Here is a 20,843-nt window from a genome sequence, read left to right on the forward strand (position 1 = left end):
TTCAACTCGCTGATCCTTCATATACTGAGCCAGCGGAAATCAAAGCCAGCGCATGATGATGAGCAATACACCGATTGGGACGATGTTCCCGATGACGTCCAGGAAAATCTACACGATCTCTCTCGGTTCGCTTTCAACATGCTCATCCGACGGAAAGTCGTCTTCACCGATGCCGATTTCAAAATGTTTTCACTGTCATCGGCATCTCGCACACTCGGCATGCTCATCGCCTGCGACACGGCATCACCACAGTCCAGGGCTCAGTGGCGTTTCAGCCACCTAGCACTTCAGGAAGCTCTAGCATCTCGCTACATCGCTAGCCACAGTCCGAGTGCAGCTGACGTCGCCTGGCTTGTGCAGCGCCTTGGAGCATTCACAGGCAGCCTCAACATGTTTTGGCGCTTACTGGCCACTGAGCTGGACAGTGAGTCCGTCAATGTGTTGATTGAAGCCATTGGAAATCCGCAGTCCAAATCGTCTACTCAGCCACAGGATACCACTCAGCATTCCACAGGAGCAGAGGGGCACAACGTCACGTGTTTTCTCTTCACAACACAAGACCACATCATGAAATGGGCCGACCACGTTTCGTCCTTTCTCTCCCTGGACGAAGCAGAGCATCTTGCAGAAGAATTGCTGGCTGGCAGGATCGACCTGGCGTCTGCTTCGGAAGTGGTCCGCCGCAAGATTGACCCAGCCGTCACCAAAATCACCTGCCAGGTTTTCGTTCGTTCATTGCTAACCACCTGGACGGATCGCGTCCTGAGTGCCAGTTCACAAATTCTGCACGACTGGCTGGCCAACGAGGCACAAGGATCGGCCATTCGATGCTTCACCGTCACTCCCAAGTGCAGGCTACCTCCAGTTCCTCCATCCGACGAAGCAGCCCAGCCATCCGCAGCCCAGGACAGCGTCAGTGAAGCGGAACGAAAGCAACGAATCCTCTACGCCTTCCGGATCTTCTCGGAGCATGTCAACGCCAAGCAAAGCAGCATCGAAGACATCCCCAGCATGCAAGCCATCATCAAGCAGCACGGAGTAGATTTCGACGGGGTTCCACTGACACCCTCCGACTGCCAGGCCATCAACGCAGTCATTATTCACCACCACCAGTTCATCACCCGCATCGACCTGCAGAACTGTGGTATAGGTGATACCGGGTACGCATGCATGGCTGATGGCATGGCTCTACTACGCAATCTTACGCTCATCAACCTGCAACTGAACAACCTAACAGATCGTCACACGGCCCATATCGCAGCGTGTATCGCATCCAACACGTCAACACTGCGAGAACTCTACACAACCGGGAACCTGTTCAGCAGCAATGCTATGGCCACCGTCCACAGCAACACACACCGCTGTACGCGACTGCTGGCAGTGACTCTTGGAGGTCAAAAGTGCACCGATCCAGCAGTCAACCTTGACGTCATCACCACAGTCTGCAGCAGCTGCCCAGATCTCCAGCTCGTCTATCTCGTTGACTGCGTACTGGATATGGAAGGTCTAACCCAGCTAGCACCATTGTTAGGAGCACTGAGGCTGAGAGGGCTGTGGCTGGTCAAGGTTGGGATGAAGCAGAACTCGGCTACGATCGTCAGTCGAATCATTCAACAGCAACACGAGAGTTTGGAGATCATCGCACTCGGTCGCAATGAGCTAACTGGAGATTTCCTCGAAACCGTTCGTGGTGAGCTGAGTCAGTGCCGACGCCTAGAGCAGCTGTACCTGGACGACGACTGCCTCTCGTCGGGAGCTCTGCCAGTGCTTGCGTCCCTACTGCCCAGTCTGCCCAAGCTCTCCGTGCTCGGAGTGGCGAGGAATGATTTCCGAGATGCTGACGACGAAGCAAAGCTGTTCGCCACCGCTGTCGAGAGCTGCTCGTCTCTGAAGGAGCTGCAGATGCCTGAAAGAGCTCTAGTGTCTCCACGGCTGCGTGAGGCTCTAAGTGCCATGGCCAGAGATGATCTGAAAGTGCAGTATATGCGAGTTCGCTTCTACGACGAAGTGGAGAATGGCGAAGAAGAAGAAGAAGACGAGTACGACGATGAAGGAGATAGCGAAAGTGAGGAATGAGGAGGTGAGAGAATAAACACAGACGGATTTTTGTCCTGATGAAGAAAGCTTCGTGTTTGGTCTATTGCTTCCTCCTAGCATACAATCCGTCTGTGTATGTTCTTTGGAGTGCACGTGCGTATGTGTGTGTGCATTCGTGGTAGCGCTTCTGCGTGTGCGTGCTTGTGTGTGCGTGTATGTGTATATACTTGAGCGTGTAGTTGTGTGTGTGTATGTGTGTTTGTACGTTTGTGTTTCGACTGGACATTCCTTCCTTTTTTCAGTCAATCGGAATATTCACTGCGTTGACCTTTGACCTTTAGACTTTGGACCCTTTTATTGGATGTTTTCCTTTCTTCATTTTTTTTTTCGATTATTGTGGACTGTCGCTGAGAGAATTTACATCATTGAACTATTCGTTTTTGCTGATGTGGTTTTAGTTGATATGTGTGATCATTTCTTTGCATGCACATGTACATATACATTGTATGTGTGTTTGTATGTTTGGAGATTGTTTAGTGAATTTTGTTTAAATGTTTCTTGTATAGAGTGAGTAGAAATGAGAGAATAGAAAGCACAGATGAAAATGATCATTGAGAACTAATATTCATAGCATCATCACCTTGCCACTCACATAGTTCATACTTGTGCATAGTGCAATGTCTTTACTGGTCGCAGGTTTCTTGGCAAGTCTTTGCATCTAGAATACTTTGATAACCGCAATCAATAATACTGGTGTAATTTTTTTGCAATTCAATACTTTCACCTTCTGTGAGATTAGTACTCTATGATGAGAGTTCTTCAAGTACCGGTATCCCTGTGTGTGTGTGTGTATTCGTGTGTGTATGTGTGTGTGTATTTGTATTATGAGCTTGTCTGTCTGTGTGTGTGTGTGTCTGTGTAAGTCTGTGCATTTGTCTGTTCCTATACATGTGTGTATGTGTTCACCCATGTGTCTGTTCGTATGCATGTACGCACACGTGCTTTTCTGCTCACACGATTGAGATTGAGCGTATTCACTCTTACACATGACTTCACATGCCCTTGAGCACACTATCTCAAAACCTAGTGTTCTCAAGGGCATGTATTTTTACTATGATGATAGCCATGTCTGAGTCCACAAGTCTGTAAACTTACCCATTATGTTAGTACACACAAGCTGGAGTGCACACGTTAATAAGAAGATACATCAAAAAGTCAACACACCAATGAGTACAAATGTGAATGAGTGTACATGTGCATGAGAAAGCTAATATGGGAGTGGACAAGTGCGTTTGTGATCATGGGTGGGTGCATTCACTTCGAGGAAGCTTCCATATACATGTAAGAACATGATCCATATAAAAACCGCTCTGTGAGCGGTTCTGAAAAACGTTTACTGGTGCAGCCCCGTCGTAAAACTAATGAAATTAGAACTGGTCCATTATCCCCCCAATGTAAAATGATCCACCTTAATAGGAGAGGACGGGACCCGAACGCACCAGCAGCACGAGGTCGGGAGGGCACAGGATTACAGCAATATCATAGGGTTACATCACCACTACATGTATATATGGATTATTTCAGTTCTTTTTCCGTTCCCTGGCCCACCCCAGCCTCAGCCGTGAGGATAAGCAACACGTTGAACCACTATATGTTTCTCTGGAAACGATTGTAAAGCGGTCGCACCATGGACCACTGTACGTTCCCGTGTAACCGGTCAGTTTTAGTGTGGGCATCGATATGGTCTCCAGCCCCAACTCGGTCCTGTCGCAATGGCACATTGGACTGCGGTGGTCACACAGCCTGCTGTCCGCAAACGCGCTTGGGCAGTGGGTGGCACTGGCACGGCCAACCTGAGCAGCAACTCATGCTGCCCGACTGCACATACACTCACGCACACACGCGTACACCCGATGTCATATGGATGGACACATGAAGACGCCCACCCAAGTATGCAGGATGGTAACTGGGCATTCCCACCAGGGTGGTGTGTGACCATCCCCACTGCCATTGAACACACACAAACACACACACACACACACACACACACACACACACACCCACACCCACACCCACACACACCCTCACCCACACACACACCCACATACACACCCACACCCACCCACACACCCACACCCACACACACACAGGAAAACACTGACACACACATAGAAAGAAACGCGAACCAATGTACGTACGCACAGACACACACACACATAAAGAGGCACACGGACAAACAGAAACACAACAGTACGCATTGTTGTAGAAAGGGGTGCATAAGCGCACACATGCACATTGCGGCAACCGTACGCCGCACCGTGGCCCGAGCATAGCCATTGGCGGACTATGCTCGGCCAATCGTCAAATTATGCTTTTGATTATGCCAACAAATATGCTGAATTATGCTGAATGATGCTCGGTTCCACTATGTATTCACACTGTACATAGAGGATTGAGAAACCACGCATACACACACGGCCATGCCCTAAGCATAATTTTTGTCTAAACCGAAAGATTATGCCGACCTTACATGTTGGAATCCGTATAATGCTGGAGCATAATTTTTTGACGAAATCCCAAGATTATGCCAAATATTATGCCGGCATAATCCGCCAAGGGCTACCCGAGCATGTGCCCACATCTCTGTCGTCAGTGACGGAGCCTGTGAGACCACCCCACACCCCCTCCCCCGCCCACCCCACCCCAACACACACACACAAGGAAACACACAAACGAACGCACATACACACACACATGGAGACGAATTTGCATACGCGCGCACACACACACACACAAACACACACACACACAGATACACACACACACACACACACACACACACACACACACACACACAGGCATGCGCACAGAGGAAAACACACCCGGACTTGTTGTGCAATAGCACTTCAGCAGACTTAATTCAACACATTGCCTTGCGCGGTAAACATTTTTATTCCCATGAATGTTCTTGACGCTGTTGCAATGGTTCAGTGATGGTTGGTGACTGAAACTAAGGCGACCTGGACACGCACGCAGGGAGAACTGAGCCAGAAGAATGCGTGTTTAGGCAACAGACGGAGCTTGTGAAACATTCAGCCATTGCATACCACCGATGCGAGCTTATGGCCCGGACACATCGGGAACTTGACAAGTTGCGGGTTATGGAAAATTATCCTTGGTCTTTCCCCCGCGATCTCGCCACGTACGCGGCCTACCGCTTTGCATTCTCCCGAGATGTCACCATGTAAGCGGCCTGCTTTGTCTTTGCGTGTCCTGGTGCAATTTCTGTCTGTCGCCTTGATGGTTCATAACTGCGCGTCTTCTGGCGAAATCTCGCCATGTACTTGGCCTGCTTTGTCTTTGTATCCATTTCATGTGCGATTCACAAAATCGCAATGCACTAGCAAAGAAACGTGAGTACTGCATGCACTCTACCTACGTGCACAGCTCTACCACAGTACACCATTGATAGATTGGAAAATTTTACACACACCTTAAACGTAATGAAATACATGAGTAGAGAGAGTGAGTGCAATACGCTCTCTATCTGATAACGTGAGCACACGACTGTAGACCATTAAAATTTTGAAAAGTTATACAAAAAACTTTAAACGTAATGAAGTACAGGAATAGAGAGAGTACAATACGCTCTCGACCTGATAACGTGAGTACAAGACACTCTCCACCTGATAACGTGTTAGGGGTCTATTATATGTGCAACTCCAGCCCGGGTTGGAGAAAGCGGACCAGCCCGGGTTGGAGAAAGCGGACCAGCCCGGGTTGGAGAAAGCGGACCAGCCCGGGTTGGAGAAAGCGGACCACCCGGCCCAGAGTGTTTACATGTGCAGAGCCGGGCTGGTCGCTAGCCCGCAGTGAGTTTATATGCGCTGAGCACACACCAGCCCGCAGTGAGTTTATACGCGCTGAGCACACGCCAGCCCGCAGTGAGTTTATATGCGCTGAGCACACGCCAGCCCGCACTGAGTTTATATGCGCTGAGCACACGCCAGCCCGCAGTGAGTTTATACGCGCTGAGCACACGCCAGCCCGCAGTGAGTTTATATGCGCTGAGCACACGCCAGCCCGCAGTGAATTTATATGCGCTGAGCACACGCCAGCCCGCAGTGAGTTTATATGCGCTGAGCACACGCCAGCCCGCACTGAGTTTATATGCGCTGAGCACACGCCAGCCCGCAGTGAGTTTATCTGCGCTGAGCACACGCCAGCCCGCAGTGAGTTTATACGCGCTGAGCACACGCCAGCCCGCAGTGAGTTTATCTGCGCTGAGCACATGTAACCTTGGCCTGAGGTTACAATTACATTCACAGGAGCGTAAACTCCCCAGCCCCCAGCCAGGCACCAGTTCCAACCATGACAAGACGTTGAGATCAAAACTGCAACTCTCAAGTCCAAAACATTCTCTCGAAGCAAAAGGAAAACCAGCATCATAACAGAGCGAGCCAACGAAAAGATACGCATGCGTGTGTGCCTGTGAGTGTGTACAAATGACGTATGCATACATGTCATGAAGTAGAGTCACATTCCTAGCTACAATCAAGAGTGGAAATATTACTACGCCAAACGGAACATGTGCAACATGTTACACCTCCCCCCTCGTTACAGAGGGAACGATAGTGACCGAAAGTTACAAAGCTTAGAGCATATCCGTGATAGCTTTCTACATGAGAAAATTAAATACTGGAAAGTGAAATAGTGTGGCGCAAGTATGGTACAAGTGTAGTTAATCGGTGTGAGGTATAATGGAAAGTTTAGAAACTACTAATGCTATGTAAGTGGACTGTGAAACAGCAAGTGAAATGCTCGACATTATTCATACTAACCTAACAACAGGTAGGACTGTGTGAAATATGTGTATTTCTGAACTAAGAATGTACAATTTCTCAATAATCACACTGTACAGTCATAGACACTCACTGAGCAAACCTTGCTGGCGGCTGAATGTTTGCACGGTTCCGCAGATCATAGTGGTGCACAACAGGCACAGGTGCATGATTCAGTGCTGCGGCTGGTGGCGGCACCGGCGCAGCAGCAATTACTGGTGCAGGTGGCGCCTGCACTGGAGCCGGGATTGGTACTGGTTGCACATTATACTCAACATCAGGCGTATAGTCGGCAATAGAAGTCGGAGGCGAGTTCGGTACGAGCTCATTGGCACTTGCAGGCAGATCAGAGCCAGTCCAAGCCTTCAGACGGTCAACGTGAACAGTCTGGGTCGTGCCGGATTTGTCAGCTATCCGAAGTACTACATCGTCAACACGTTCTAGCACAGTGTACGGGCCTTTCCAAGGTCGATGGAACTTGGAAGTCGTACCTGGTTTGACGGCAGGAGAATGCAACCGAACCATGTCACCAACGTTGAGTTTCGGTTGTTTAGCGTGCTTGTCATAGTGGGCCTTCTGCCGTCGCTGGGCTGTTGCTCCAGCATCACGGGCATGCGAGAACGCTCGTTGTAGATTGCGTCGTAAGTTGATAACATACGTGTTCACATGGGAGCGCTCAGAGTCTGGTGACTGAAACATCACATCAACTGGCAGGTGGATTTCATGACCTAACATGAGCATCGCTGGCGTCTCCTTGGTCGAGGAGTGCACACTAGACCGGTAGGCAAGCAGACAACGTTGCAGATGACGGTCCCAATTGGTGTGGTGGTCGTCGACGTGAGCAGCCAGCATTTGCTCCAGTGTGCGATTCATCCTCTCGACTAAGCCGTCACTCTGGGGCCGGTATGCTGTTGTACGTGACTTTCTGATATCCAACAACTGACAGATCTGCTGGAATAACCTCGACTCAAATTGCGCACCACGGTCAGAGTGCAGCTGGTATGGAATACCATAACGACAGAAGAAGCCGTCAACAAGGACATGTGCTATTGTTTCAGCAGTAATATTCGGTACAGGAAACGCTTCTGGCCACTTAGTGAAATAGTCACAAATGACGACTAAATACTTGTTACCGCTAGGCGTAGTAGGCAGTGGGCCCATAATATCAATAGCAACTTTCTCTAGCGGGAATGATGGGCGGTCTTGGACAAGCGGGGCTTTGGCCTTTGGTAGCGGTGCTTTGCGGCTCTCACAAATATCACATGCTTGGCAAAAATCACTAACTGCAGACGACATGAAGGGCCAATAACACCGCTTGCGAAGCTTGTCTTGTGTTCGCTCAATACCTAAGTGGCTTCCAGAGACATCAGCATGCACAGACTGAAGCATGCGGGATTGCAGAGACTGTGGTACAACAAATTGTAGGTACGGTGTGTCGCTATTCTCGGGGTGGTAAACCCGGTACAACACTCCATCAACCAGTCTTAGACGCTTCCACTGGCTCCATAATCGTATCAATGCAATAGACGCACCGTGCATGGCAGAATCACTACGCAGGGGCCTGTCAAGTAATGCCTCCTGCCAGCCGATCATTGTACTCACATCTGCATCTTCTAATTGAGCTCTGCGCAACTCTTCAACAGTGAAAGACTCACACCAATTGGGTGGCGACACTTCAGCATTGACTGTTACAGGATTACTATCAGGACTAGCGCTAGACAGGTGATTGACAACAATATTCTGCTCACCTACTCTCTGCTCGGGCGTTGGCGTCGGTGAGGTTGCGGTAGCCGGGCTGTGGTAGCGGAGTCTTGACAAGGCGTCTGCATTGACATGCTGCTTCCCGGGCCGATGTGTGACGACGTAGTCGAAGACGGCCAAACGCTCAATCCACCGGGCTAGAAGACCGTCCACTTCCCGGAACGAATGTAGCCAGATGAGCGCTTTGTGATCAGTTCGCAATGTGAACTGATTTCCAAGTAGGTAATGGCGGAAATGTGCAGTAAATGTGACAACAGCAAGCAGCTCCTTGCGTGTACTGCCCATGTTACGTTGGGATCTCGTTAATGCTTTGCTGGCATAGGCAATCACTACTTCCTCACCGTGACTATTGACTTGCGAGAGAACAGCTCCCATGGCGAGATCTGACGCATCAGTGTCCAGGATGAAGCGCTTTGCAGGATCAGGATATGTTAGAACAGGTGACTTGACTAGTCGGGACTTCAGTTCAGCAAATGCCTGTTCACACTCATGTGTCCAGTTGAAAGTGGCATTCTTCTGGGACAAACGGTTCAGGGGCTCTACAATTTCTGAGAAATGTGGCACAAAGCGGCGATAGTACGATGCGAAACCAACAAAGCTACGCACCTCTTTCAGTGATGTTGGGGATGACCAGTCTTGAACAGCCGTGAACTTGCTTGCGTCCGGTGCCACACCCTGCTCTGAGAATAAGAATCCCAGGTACGTGACTGAGGACTGAAGCAGTGAGCACTTCTTGGGCTTGATCTTGAGGCCAGCTTGACGAAGACGACTGAATATTGTTTGCAGACGACTCATGTGTTCCTCAATCGTTGATGAGAACACGATAATGTCGTCCAAGTAGACCAGACAGATATTGGGTACTAGGTCACCAAGGACCCGGTTCATGAGGCGTTGAAAAGTTGCCGGTGCGTTACACAGGCCGAACGGCATACGGTTCCACTCGAATAATCCGAACGGTGTCACAAACGCCGACTTAGCTTTGGCAGCTTCATCTATCTCCACCTGCCAATAGCCAGCTGCGAGATCTAAGGTAGAGAAGTAGCGTGCACCAGCCATAGCGTCGATAGCATCATCCACACGAGGAAGGGGAAAGGCATCCTTCTCGGTGATACTGTTCAACTGCCGGTAGTCGATGCATAGCCGGATAGATGAGTCAGGCTTGCGTACGACAACTATCGGAGCAGCCCAAGGGCTTCTGGATGGAGATATAATCTCATGATCAAGCAGTTGATCAACGTGCTGCTTTACCTCGGCTCGTTGACTGAGAGGAATTCGGCGGGGTGGCTGTCTCTTAGGCTGATCAGATGTGGTCTGGATGTTGTGTGTTACTACATCAGTCTTCCCAAGGTCGAATTGTCCCTGCGAGATGATATCGGCATTGTCGTTGAGCACAGTAGCTATAGCAGACTGCGCTTGCGGATCGAGGTGACGTAAGTCAAATAAATCGTCTGGCTCGGAAGGTGAGCAGCTCTCTTCCTGTACTGCGTTACAGCTATGCTCGTCAACAGAGGCAGCATGCGTAGGCGAATCATTGAGATCATCGTCAATGTAAATATCAGAATCAAATTCAGCAATTTGATAATTCTTCGGGACAGTTGTGGAATGAGGAAGAAAATTTTGTAGGCGAATCCAAACACGGCCAGCAGAGTCAGGAGTAGCCACCACACGTGACATAGCAGTGCTAAACTTGGAAATAAACTTCTCTGAAGGTGAAACAAAACCAGCAGAGCTAGGTAAATGATTATCATCGGTACGCAGCTGCGCTTGAACAATGACTTGTGTATATGCTGGTACAGTAACCGAATTAGCAAGATGAACACGGCAGACTACAGGATTAGCATTATGGGTGGGCTCTAGGGGTACATCGACACCGCCTGCATCGAGCATGTTGCGACCGAAATCAATTGTGCAGCCATGAGATTGCAAGAAGTCAATGCCGATTAGCACATCGGGCATAATGTCAGCAACAATGACTCTGTGGCGTACAGCAAGCTTGCCAGTTGCTAACAATACGACAGCTTCCCCGAGCACAGGAACAGAAGAATTATTTACCGCTTTAAGAACAGTATTAACGGGTGAGATAGATAAATGAACATTACGATGAGAGAGAGACTTAGCAAAGCTGGTGCTCAACAACGTTACGCAACTGCCGGTGTCCACAAGCATGTTGGCTGGCACAGCCTCGACCGTGCCTTGGATCTGCACCGTGCTGTCGGACTGTGTTGCAAGACACGACAGAGGCAGGACGATCGAGTTGTCTGGACACTCGGCTGGAGTAGTTGTGCAGGCCTTACAAGTTGTCTCAGTAGGTAAGCAGACAGCCTCATGACACACCGAACACGGTTCACTCTGCTTACCGGTACATGGGTCCATTGGGGAGGTTGCTGACGGCGGACCCTGGCTGTCAGCGACGCTCAGTTTCCCCGACCGCGTCCACGACCCCGGTGACCACCACGGTTAGCCGGTGTGTATCTCTGGTGCGGACAGTCAGGTGCGAAATGCATTGTGCTGTCGCACACATAGCACCGCTTGGTGTCACCATCTCCACTCCGATGCAGATTAGTTGGCCTCTCCAGCGTGAGCCTGGAGATCTTGTCCTCCAGGGCTGCCATCCTCGACAGCAGGGCGTTGAGTGTAGGGTCACTGGGCTGAGATTGCACCGCACATATAACTGGGCTAGCTGCCTGCTGCTGCTGGTCTGCCTCCAGGATGCACTGAAAATGCATAGCCCGTCGGAGTGCATCATCCAATGTTGGTGGGTCCGTGCCACGAACATGCAGGCGCAGGTCCCTGCTGTCAAGGCCGGCTACAAAGGTGTCGCGCGCCAGGGTATCCTGCACTGCTCCAGCTACCGTGGGGTACGCCCGTCTACTGAGCCTGCGGACGACTTCCGCAAAATCCGACAGGGACTCGCCACGAATTTGCCGGCGTGACTGCAGCTCTGCTCTGAACGTGGGGATGAAGTTTGCGTCGCCGAATCGCTGTTCAAACGCCTGCAGCAGCTGGTCGAATGGGCCTGTCCTCGTATGGGCTTCCAAACTTTGGAAGTAAGACAGTGCGTGGCCGGTGAGGTACAACCCAATGTACCTGCTTTGGTCTGCCGGTGTCCAGTTGTTTGCATTCGCGACGAGGCGAAAATGGCCAATCCATGACGTCCAGTCGGCGTTGCGCTCGCCAGAGAATTTCTCTGGCGTGGCCCATACCCGCATCTGCTGTTGTGGACGTGCTGGTTGTTGCGCTGGGCCCGGTGGTGGTGGTGGAGGGGGCGGAGGAGCGCCACCTTGCTGAGCCATCTCTACACGATCAGTCTTCCACAAATAATTTTGGTACGCGTGCTCTCACAAGACGTGGAATTCGAATTCGCTGCCACCACGTGTAACCTTGGCCTGAGGTTACAATTACATTCACAGGAGCGTAAACTCCCCAGCCCCCAGCCAGGCACCAGTTCCAACCATGACAAGACGTTGAGATCAAAACTGCAACTCTCAAGTCCAAAACATTCTCTCGAAGCAAAAGGAAAACCAGCATCATAAGGGGTCGTCCACAATTATCGAACTTTTTTCACGAAACGAAATATTTTCGTTATGGGGTGGGAGGGGGTTGACCAATTTCGTTTCAGAAAACTTCGATACATGTACATGGCCCTAGGAGCAGTGACACACTTGCGACTTTTGTTGTATACGCATGTATATCTCAACATTTTTTTACGTTCTGAGGGGGAGGGAGGGAGGGGTTGGGTCTAAACTAAAATAATTCGTTTGGTGAAAAAAGTTCGATATTTACGGACGGCCCCTAACAGAGCGAGCCAACGAAAAGATACGCATGCGTGTGTGCCTGTGAGTGTGTACAAATGACGTATGCATACATGTCATGAAGTAGAGTCACATTCCTAGCTACAATCAAGAGTGGAAATATTACTACGCCAAACGGAACATGTGCAACATGTTACACACACACCAGCCCGCAGTGAGTTTATATGCGCTGAGCACACACCAGCCCGCAGTGAGTTTATATGCGCTGAGCACACGCCAGCCCGCAGTGAATTTAAATGCGCTGAGCACACGCCAGCCCGCAGTGAGTTTATATGCGCTGAGCACACGCCAGCCCGCAGTGAGTTTATATGCGCTGAGCACACGCCAGCCCGCAGGGAGTTTATATGAGCTGAGCACACGCCAGCCCGCAGTGAGTTTATATGCGCTGAGCACACGCCAGCCCGCAGAAAGTTTATATGCGCTGAGCACACGCCAGCCCGCAGTGAGTTTATACGCGCTGAGCACACGCCAGCCCGCAGTGAGTTTATATGCGCTGAGCACACGCCAGCCCGCACTGAGTTTATATGCGCTGAGCACACGCCAGCCCGCAGTGAGTTTATACGCGCTGAGCACACGCCAGCCCGCAGTGAGTTTATATGCGCTGAGCACACGCCAGCCCGCACTGAGTTTATATGCGCTGAGCACACGCCAGCCCGCAGTGAGTTTATACGCGCTGAGCACACGCCAGCCCGCAGTGAGTTTATATGCGCTGAGCACACGCCAGCCCGCAGTGAATTTATATGCGCTGAGCACACGCCAGCCCGCAGTGAGTTTATATGCGCTGCGCACACGCAAGCCCGCACTGAGTTTATATGCGCTGAGCACACGCCAGCCCGCAGTGAGTATATATCCGCTGAGCACACGCCAGCCCCCAGTGAGTTTATACGCGCTGAGCACACGCCAGCCCGCACTGAGTTTATATGCGCTGAGCAAACACCAGCCCGCAGTGAGTTTATATGCGCTGAGCACACGCCAGCCCGCACTGAGTTTATATGCGCTGAGCACACGCCAGCCCGCACTGAGTTTATATGCGCTGAGCACACGCCAGCCCGCAGTGAGTTTATACGCGCTGAGCACACGCCAGCCCGCAGTGAGTTTATATGCGCTGAGCACACGCCAGCCCGCACTGAGTTTATATGCGCTGAGCACACGCCAGCCCGCAGTGAGTTTATACGCGCTGAGCACACGCCAGCCCGCAGTGAGTTTGTATGCGCTGAGCACACGCCAGCCCGCAGTGAATTTATATGCGCTGAGCACACGCCAGCCCGCAGTGAGTTTATATGCGCTGAGCACACGCCAGCCCCCAGTGAGTTTATATGCGCTGAGCACACGCCAGCCCGCAGTGAGTTTATATGCGCTGAGCACACGCCAGCCCGCAGTGAGTTTATATGCGCTGAGCACACGCCAGCCCGCAGTGAGTTTATATGCGCTGAGCACACGCCAGCCCGCAGTGAGTTTATATGCGCTGAGCACAGGCCAGCCCGCACTGAGTTTATATGCGCTGAGCACACGCCAGCCCGCAGTGAGTTTATACGCGCTGAGCACACGCCAGCCCGCAGTGAGTTTATATGCGCTGAGCACACGCCAGCCCGCAGTGAATTTATATGCGCTGAGCACACGCCAGCCCGCAGTGAGTTTATAGGCTGAGCACACGCCAGCCCGCACTGAGTTTATATGCACTGAGCACACGCCAGCCCGCAGTGAGTTTATATGCGCTGAGCACACGCCAGCCCGCAGTGAGTTCATACGCGCTGAGCACACGCCAGCCCGCACTGAGTTTATATGCGCTGAACACACACCAGCCCGCAGTGAGTTTATATGCGCTGAGCACACGCCAGCCCGCAGTGAGTTTATATGCGCTGAGCACACGCCAGCCCGCACTGAGTTTATATGCGCTGAGCACACGCCAGCCCGCAGTGAGTTTATATGCGCTGAGCACACGCCAGCCCGCAGTGAGTTTATATGCGCTGAGCACACGCCAGCCCGCAGTGAGTTCATACGCGCTGAGCACACGCCAGCCCGCACTGAGTTTATATGCGCTGACCACACACCAGCCCGCAGTGAGTTTATATGCGCTGAGCACACGCCAGCCCGCAGTGAGTTTATATGCGCTGAGCACACGCCAGCATGCACTGAGTTTATATGCGCTGAGCACACGCCAGCCCGCAGTGTGTCGTGAATATGCATCACGAATCCGCGTTACGCTCATTATGTCTTTATTTGTTTATGTGTTACATCATGTTGACGTCATGCTGATGTCTTGCTGCACGCATCGCGTGCACCGTTTTGCAGCTCTCAGCCCGGAGCATGCGCAGCGAGCCTGTGGCTCCTTTTTTTGCTGCCTTTTCCCTTTTGCATGCTTCACTTGTCTCTACTTGTCTCAACCTTGTCTCAAATAAGGTTTTCTGGTGACACTCCTTTTCAAGTCACCTAATCCTTTCAAGTAACAAGTGCAATGTCGTTCCGTGAACCGGAACCCCTCCATATTTGAGTTACCAAGACGTATTTGTGCGTGGCTATACAAGCTCTCCCACTCAACAGTTCAAAGTTGCGCACAAACTTGGTGCCGAAACCCGGGAATGCCACCAAAAAAGGCTTCGAGTGCCGATGCTCCTGATCCGGCATCAACTAAGCGGTATCGCGGCAAGATACTTCGGCTGCAGAAGAGCATCCAGCAATGCCTCGATGACGGCAATGCATTATTGTCTGGAGCTCCCTCATCTGCAACAGCAGAAAAGCTAAGTGAAACATGTGCATCTTTAGAGTCCGATGTCGTAGCATTTGATGAGGTCTGTGAACTTTTGTCAAATTGTGTTGATTCCTCCGCCCTGGAGAGCTCTGACGAAGCTGCTTGTAAACAGGAAGCAGACGATAATCTGGACTTCCAGTTTGAAGCTATGAGCGTGATCAAAAAGCTCAAATTCCGAATTTCTCAACTGAAATCAGCAGCAGATTGTCAGACCTCTCCAGAGTCGAGTACCGGTACTAACAAATCGGACAACGACTCAGTTGTCAAGCTAATGCAAAGCCAGATGAAAGAGTTACTCACCATTCATCGTCAAACACAGGAACAAACTCAATCTCTGCTACAACAGCATAGTGAATCACTCACCACTCAAGCATCTCACAAGTCCACTGTCAATTTACCAAAGTTAGGTTTACCTAAATTCAACGGTGACATCCTGCAATGGAAGTCTTTCCACGACATGTTCATGGCATCCGTACACAAACACACTGGATTAAGCGATGTACAGAAGCTTTCCTACCTAAAGGAGCATGTGACACACAATGCACTCGACACCATTTCTGGTTTATCTCTGTCAGATGCAAATTATGCTGTTGCTCTTGGCCTGCTCGACGAGCGTTATGGCAACACGCAGGTGCAGGTTAATGCTCACCATGTCGCCCTAATGGAAACTCCACCGGCAACCAACAAGCCGTCCTCGCTCCGTAAGCTGTACGATACGGTAGAACTACACCTACGCAGTCTCAACGCTCTTGAAGAAGACACTGACCAACCAATCTTCATTTCACTGATGACCAGCAAGCTTCCGCGTCACGTGCTTGCGCAACTTGAGTTGCAGAAAGGCATCGATCCATGGTCTGTCGCCGAGCTGAGAGTCAAACTGTGTGCGTATATAGTAGCGCAGGAGACAGCCGAGCGCCAATCCAGTCATGCCGCCAGCAGCAAACATGAACAGCCGTCTTCCGTACATAAGTCGTTCGTACTTCTTGTCGGTGAGTCGAGTCGCCAATCACAGCCAAGAAAGAAAGTCTGCGCTTTCTGCAGGGAAAGCCACTACTCTGACATGTGTTCCAAGTATAGCACACTTGAAACAAGGAAACCACACCTCGGCGACAAGTGTCAACGATGCCTACGGCCAGGCCACAGTGGTTCGTCATGTAGTCTGCAGAAACCTTGCTTCTATTGTCGTAAGCCTGACCATCACTCCAGTTTGTGTCCCGTGAAATTCGGTGCACAACCAAGCTCCGCAATGTGTGCCAACGCGGCACCTTTCCAGCCACATCCTGCCATTAGCACAGTCGCAGGCGACAACCAGTCCGTCATCATGCAAACCGCAGTTGCAGATGTAGTGTCCAACTCTTCCGATACCCCGACCACGCTGTCTGCACGTATACTGTTCGATAGTGGCTCTTGCCGGTCGTACGTCACGCAGGCGCTCCAGGCGAAAGCCAACCTCAGTGTTCTAGGTCAAGATCACATTGCCCTCTCTACTTTCGGTAGTGCATCGAGGAACACGTCTCAGTACCCACGCGTTGAGGTCAATCTCAAACTGAAGAATGACTCTATCCTTCCATTGTCCGCCAATGTGATTCCCCAAATCACTTCACCGATATGGCGCGTCCCCTTGGACACCAACAGGCACCCGAGCCTCAACACCCTTCCTCTTGCGGAGCCGCTCACGTCATCCAACGATCGCCTGTGTATCGACATCCTCATTGGTCTTGATCACTACTACAAGATCCTGGGCACTGACCGCATCTCCTTTCCCGATGGTCTGCAGCTGTTGGACTCGTCACTTGGTTTCGTTTGCGCCGGCACAGTAGCAACTGAGCACGCCTGTTCGGTAATCGAGAGCAACACCACTTTAGCCGTAGCAAGTCATCGACGTGAAGATCCCTCGTTTGACCTTGAGCGCTTCTGGGCTGTTGAAGATTTCGACTCTCTCAGTGCGACACGCCCCAGCAACGATCATGCGTATGACGACTTCCTCCAATTGGTCGTGTTTGAGGACGGACGGTACACCGTCGGGTGGCCTTGGCGACAACAACATCCGCCTTTGGAAAACAACTTTCCACTTGCTTTTGGACGTTTGAAGTCACTCATTAAACGTCTCCGTCACGAGCCTGATACCTTCGTCAAGTACAGCAAGGTACTTGAAGAGCAACTGTCACTTGGTATCATCGAACGCGTTGCTTTTCCCAGCCAGAGAGACAACTCGCATCCAATCCACTACTTGCCACATCACTGTGTGCTCAAGCTGTCCAGCAGCACCACTAAGATCCGTGTCGTGTACGACGCATCCGCTCGTGTATCGAAGACTTCGCCCAGTCTCAATGATTGTCTGTACCCTGGGCCGTGCATGATCCCTGATCTCTGCGGCATTCTCCTGCGTTTCCGCATGCACCCTATTGCCGTCTGTAGTGACATCGAGAAAGCGTTCTTACAGATGAATTTGAACGTAGCCGATCGTGATGTCACTCGTTTCTTGTGGTTGGATGACCCCAACCAACCAGTCAACTACAGCAATCTCCAAACTCTGCGTTTCTGTAGAGTCCCTTTCGGTGTTGTTTCCAGCCCTTTCCTGCTGTCTGCAACGATCAAGTACCACCTCACGCAGACCTGTTCACCGGAGACAGACGACATTCTCCGAAACACGTACGTAGACAACATCATCCTGGGCAAGGACACCATCAGCGATGCTGTCGCTCACTATCAATCAGCAAAGGCGACGTTCTCCGCAATCAGCATGAACCTTAGAGAGTGGGCATCGAACTCTTCCGAGGTTTTGGACAAGATCCCAGAACACGATCGCTCAAGAAGCACTCGCGAGAAATGCCTTGGTCTCCATTGGGACCCCAGAGAGGATGTCTTGTCCGTACAGTCGCCTAATGCAGCTAACCTTGTTGTCACTACGAAACGCCAGGTTCTACAGGCACTGTCTCGCTTCTTCGACCCGCTTGGCTTGTTCGCCCCCGTGTCCATCAGAGCGAAGGTTCTTATGCAAGATATCTGGAAGCTTGCTGTGTCCTGGGATGACCCACTGCCCTCTGACGTCCTCAGTCGCTGGCACCCAATAGCCGCCGACCTTGACGAGTCTAGCAGCTATCCGATCTCACGCTACGTCGGCGTACCCACATGTAAGAGTCCGTCGTATCAGTTGCACATCTTCTGCGATGCGTCAGCGATTGCCTATGCTGCCGTTGCGTACTTGGAAAGCACTGTCGGTGACAAGAATCAGCGGCACATCATCTTCAGCAAGACGAAGGTGTCTCCCGTCAAGGGTCAAACGATCCCACGGTTAGAGTTGATGGCGGCAAGCCTAGGATCTCGCCTTATCGTGTATCTACGCAAGCAACTGGACATCCAGTTCCAAGCCACTCATCTGTACACCGACTCAACGACTGTACTCCATTGGCTCAAGTCCACGAAGCTCCCCGTCTTTGAGCAGAACCGCGTCAACGCCATCGCAGCCGTTCCAGACGTTCTCCACCACTACGTCCCGACAAAGCTGAATCCAGCCGACCTGCCATCCCGTGGATTGAGCGCCGCAGCCTTGTTAAAATGCGACACCTGGTGGAACGGCCCCAGCCTGCCGATTGAAGGCACCGCTGCAGCAACCGTCACTGTTGCGCCGGCGGAGGGTCCTCCGGAAGTCACCTCAAAGGGGTCGGGGGGTCAGCCATTTGGTCAGGGTTCACAGACAAATAAAAAATCTGATGTATTCCCATATGGCATTGTTGTGAACGACTTCTCGTCGTTCGACTCTTTAGTGCGTGTGTCTGCACTTTGCTTTCGTTTCCTCTGTAGGCTGCGGAAGAAACCAACTCCATCTGGACCTCTCACGCCTAGAGAAATCGAAGCAGCAGAGCAAGTCTGGATCAGCCACAGCCAGTCTGCACACTATGCAGATGTTATCACCGCTCTGTCCAGTGGGAAGCAACATCCGCTGGCAACTAAGCTCAACTTAGTGCTCGACAACGGAGTACTGAGATGCCGTGGAAGACTGGAGAATGCTGACCTCTGCTCCAAATCGAGGTTTCCCGTCCTGATCTCCAAGGAACACGCCATTGCCAACCTGATCATACGTGATTGCCACCTCAAGGTCATGCATGGCAGCGTAGCGCACACACTATCCCGTGTCCGATATCAGTTTTGGATCCCGAAAGGCAGATCAGCTGTAAAGGCCCTCGTGCGCCGCTGTCAGACGTGCATTCGCTACGAAGGCGCGCCATACAAGACACCTCAGATGAGTCCGCTACCTTCTACCAGAGTGACCCAAGCGCGACCATTCTCTCACATCGGACTGGACTACTTTGGCCCAGTCCTCGTCCGTACACAGTCAGAAACCGCTAAGGCATGGGTCTGCCTGATCACGTGCATGGTGACCAGAGCTGTTCATTTGGAGCCAGTCCACGACATGACAGCTGCCGAGTTTCTGCTCGCATTGAGACGTTTCGTCGCCCGCCGTGGCACGCCAGAGCTAGTTGTGTCTGACAACGCTCCCCAATTTAAGCTGGCCAAGTCCGCTCTTGACATTGCCTGGAGCAACATTGTGGTGGACACCAGTGTTACGTCCTACATTAGCCGCCATCAAATCCAGTGGCACTTCATCGTTGCCAACTCTCCGTGGATGGGTGGAATGTATGAAAGGCTTGTGGGTATTGTCAAGCGTTCTATGCGCAAGACCATTGGGAGACGCCTCCTCACAACCAGCCAACTCGCCACTCTCCTGCCAGAAGTTGAGTCTGTCGTCAATTCTCGGCCGCTAGTCTATGTCGACGAAGAACAGTGCACGGTCCTGACGCCTGGTCATTTTATCAGCCTGTCTGCCACACAGGGGTTCTTCACGGTCAGCAACGACCCAACCGACCCGGATTATCAGCCCATCAATTCCTCTGCAGACAGCCTGTTGGACCTTTGGAAGAAGGGCCAACGACACCTTGATCAGTTCTGGCTCGCCTGGAGGAACGAGTACCTCCTCAGTCTGCGAGAAGCCCACACGTCATCATTTAAGCAATCAAGGACTCGATCGTCAACGTTTCCGAAGCCTGCTGACGTTGTCCTCATCAAGGAGGAATTGCCTCGCGGCCACTGGCGCCTTGGACGAATCCAAGAAGTCCACACCAGCAGCAATGGCAACATCCGCTCCGCCACCGTCCTCACTTCGGACAACCGCACCGTCAAGCGGCCAGTAAGTCTACTGTGTCCGCTTGAGACCAGCAGTCCCTCGGAATCCCCAGGTACCCCAGCTCAGGAGACCAGCAGTTCCTCAGAATCCTCAGCTACCCCAGCTCAGAAGACTAGCACTCCTGTTGCAGTCGTACGAAGACCGACACGAGCCGCTGCCAGCAAGTTTCAGTCCAACTTGCAGGATTTGATCGCCGACGGCCGTGTTTAACTCTCTCTCTCTCTCTCTCTCTCTCTCTCTCTCTCTCTCTCTCTCTCTCTCTCTCTCTCTCTCTCTCTCTCTCTCTCTCTCTCTCTCTCTCTCTCTCTCTCTCTCTCTCTCTCTCTCTCTCGCTCACTCACTCTCATTGCTCTCGAATTCTTTATGCTCTTCAGTAATATCTTTCCACATGTTTTGTGTGAAATTTCTCCCTGTTATTAATATTATGGTTAATTCTGTTGACGTCATGCTGATGTCTT

General features: G+C 51.5%; 2 protein-coding genes across 2 annotated transcripts in view; both read left to right on the plus strand.

The window, feature by feature from the left end:
• LOC135826523 (uncharacterized) overlaps positions 1 to 2,860 on the plus strand; it is a 51,854-nt gene extending 48,994 nt beyond the window's left edge. Inside the window, exon 2 of the mRNA XM_065339132.1 lies at positions 2,277 to 2,860. The gene's annotated coding sequence lies outside the window, so the exon portion shown is untranslated. The remainder of the gene's footprint in view (positions 1 to 2,276) is intronic.
• A 12,170-nt stretch (positions 2,861 to 15,030) lies between these two features.
• On the plus strand, positions 15,031 to 20,595 carry LOC135826838 (uncharacterized). The gene has a single exon (XM_065339442.1). The coding sequence runs from the start codon at positions 15,031 to 15,033 to the stop codon at positions 20,593 to 20,595; it is 5,565 nt and encodes a 1,854-aa protein (XP_065195514.1).
• The last annotated feature ends 248 nt before the right edge of the window (positions 20,596 to 20,843 follow it).

Source organism: Sycon ciliatum, chromosome 10 (assembly GCF_964019385.1).
Source record: "Sycon ciliatum chromosome 10, ocSycCili1.1, whole genome shotgun sequence".
NCBI lineage: Eukaryota > Metazoa > Porifera > Calcarea > Leucosolenida > Sycettidae > Sycon > Sycon ciliatum.

What these genes read in the sequence shown, in the direction of transcription:
- LOC135826838 (XM_065339442.1), top strand. Translation starts at nt 15,031, where the DNA reads ATGCCACCAAAAAAGGCTTCGAGTGCCGATGCTCCTGATCCGGCATCA.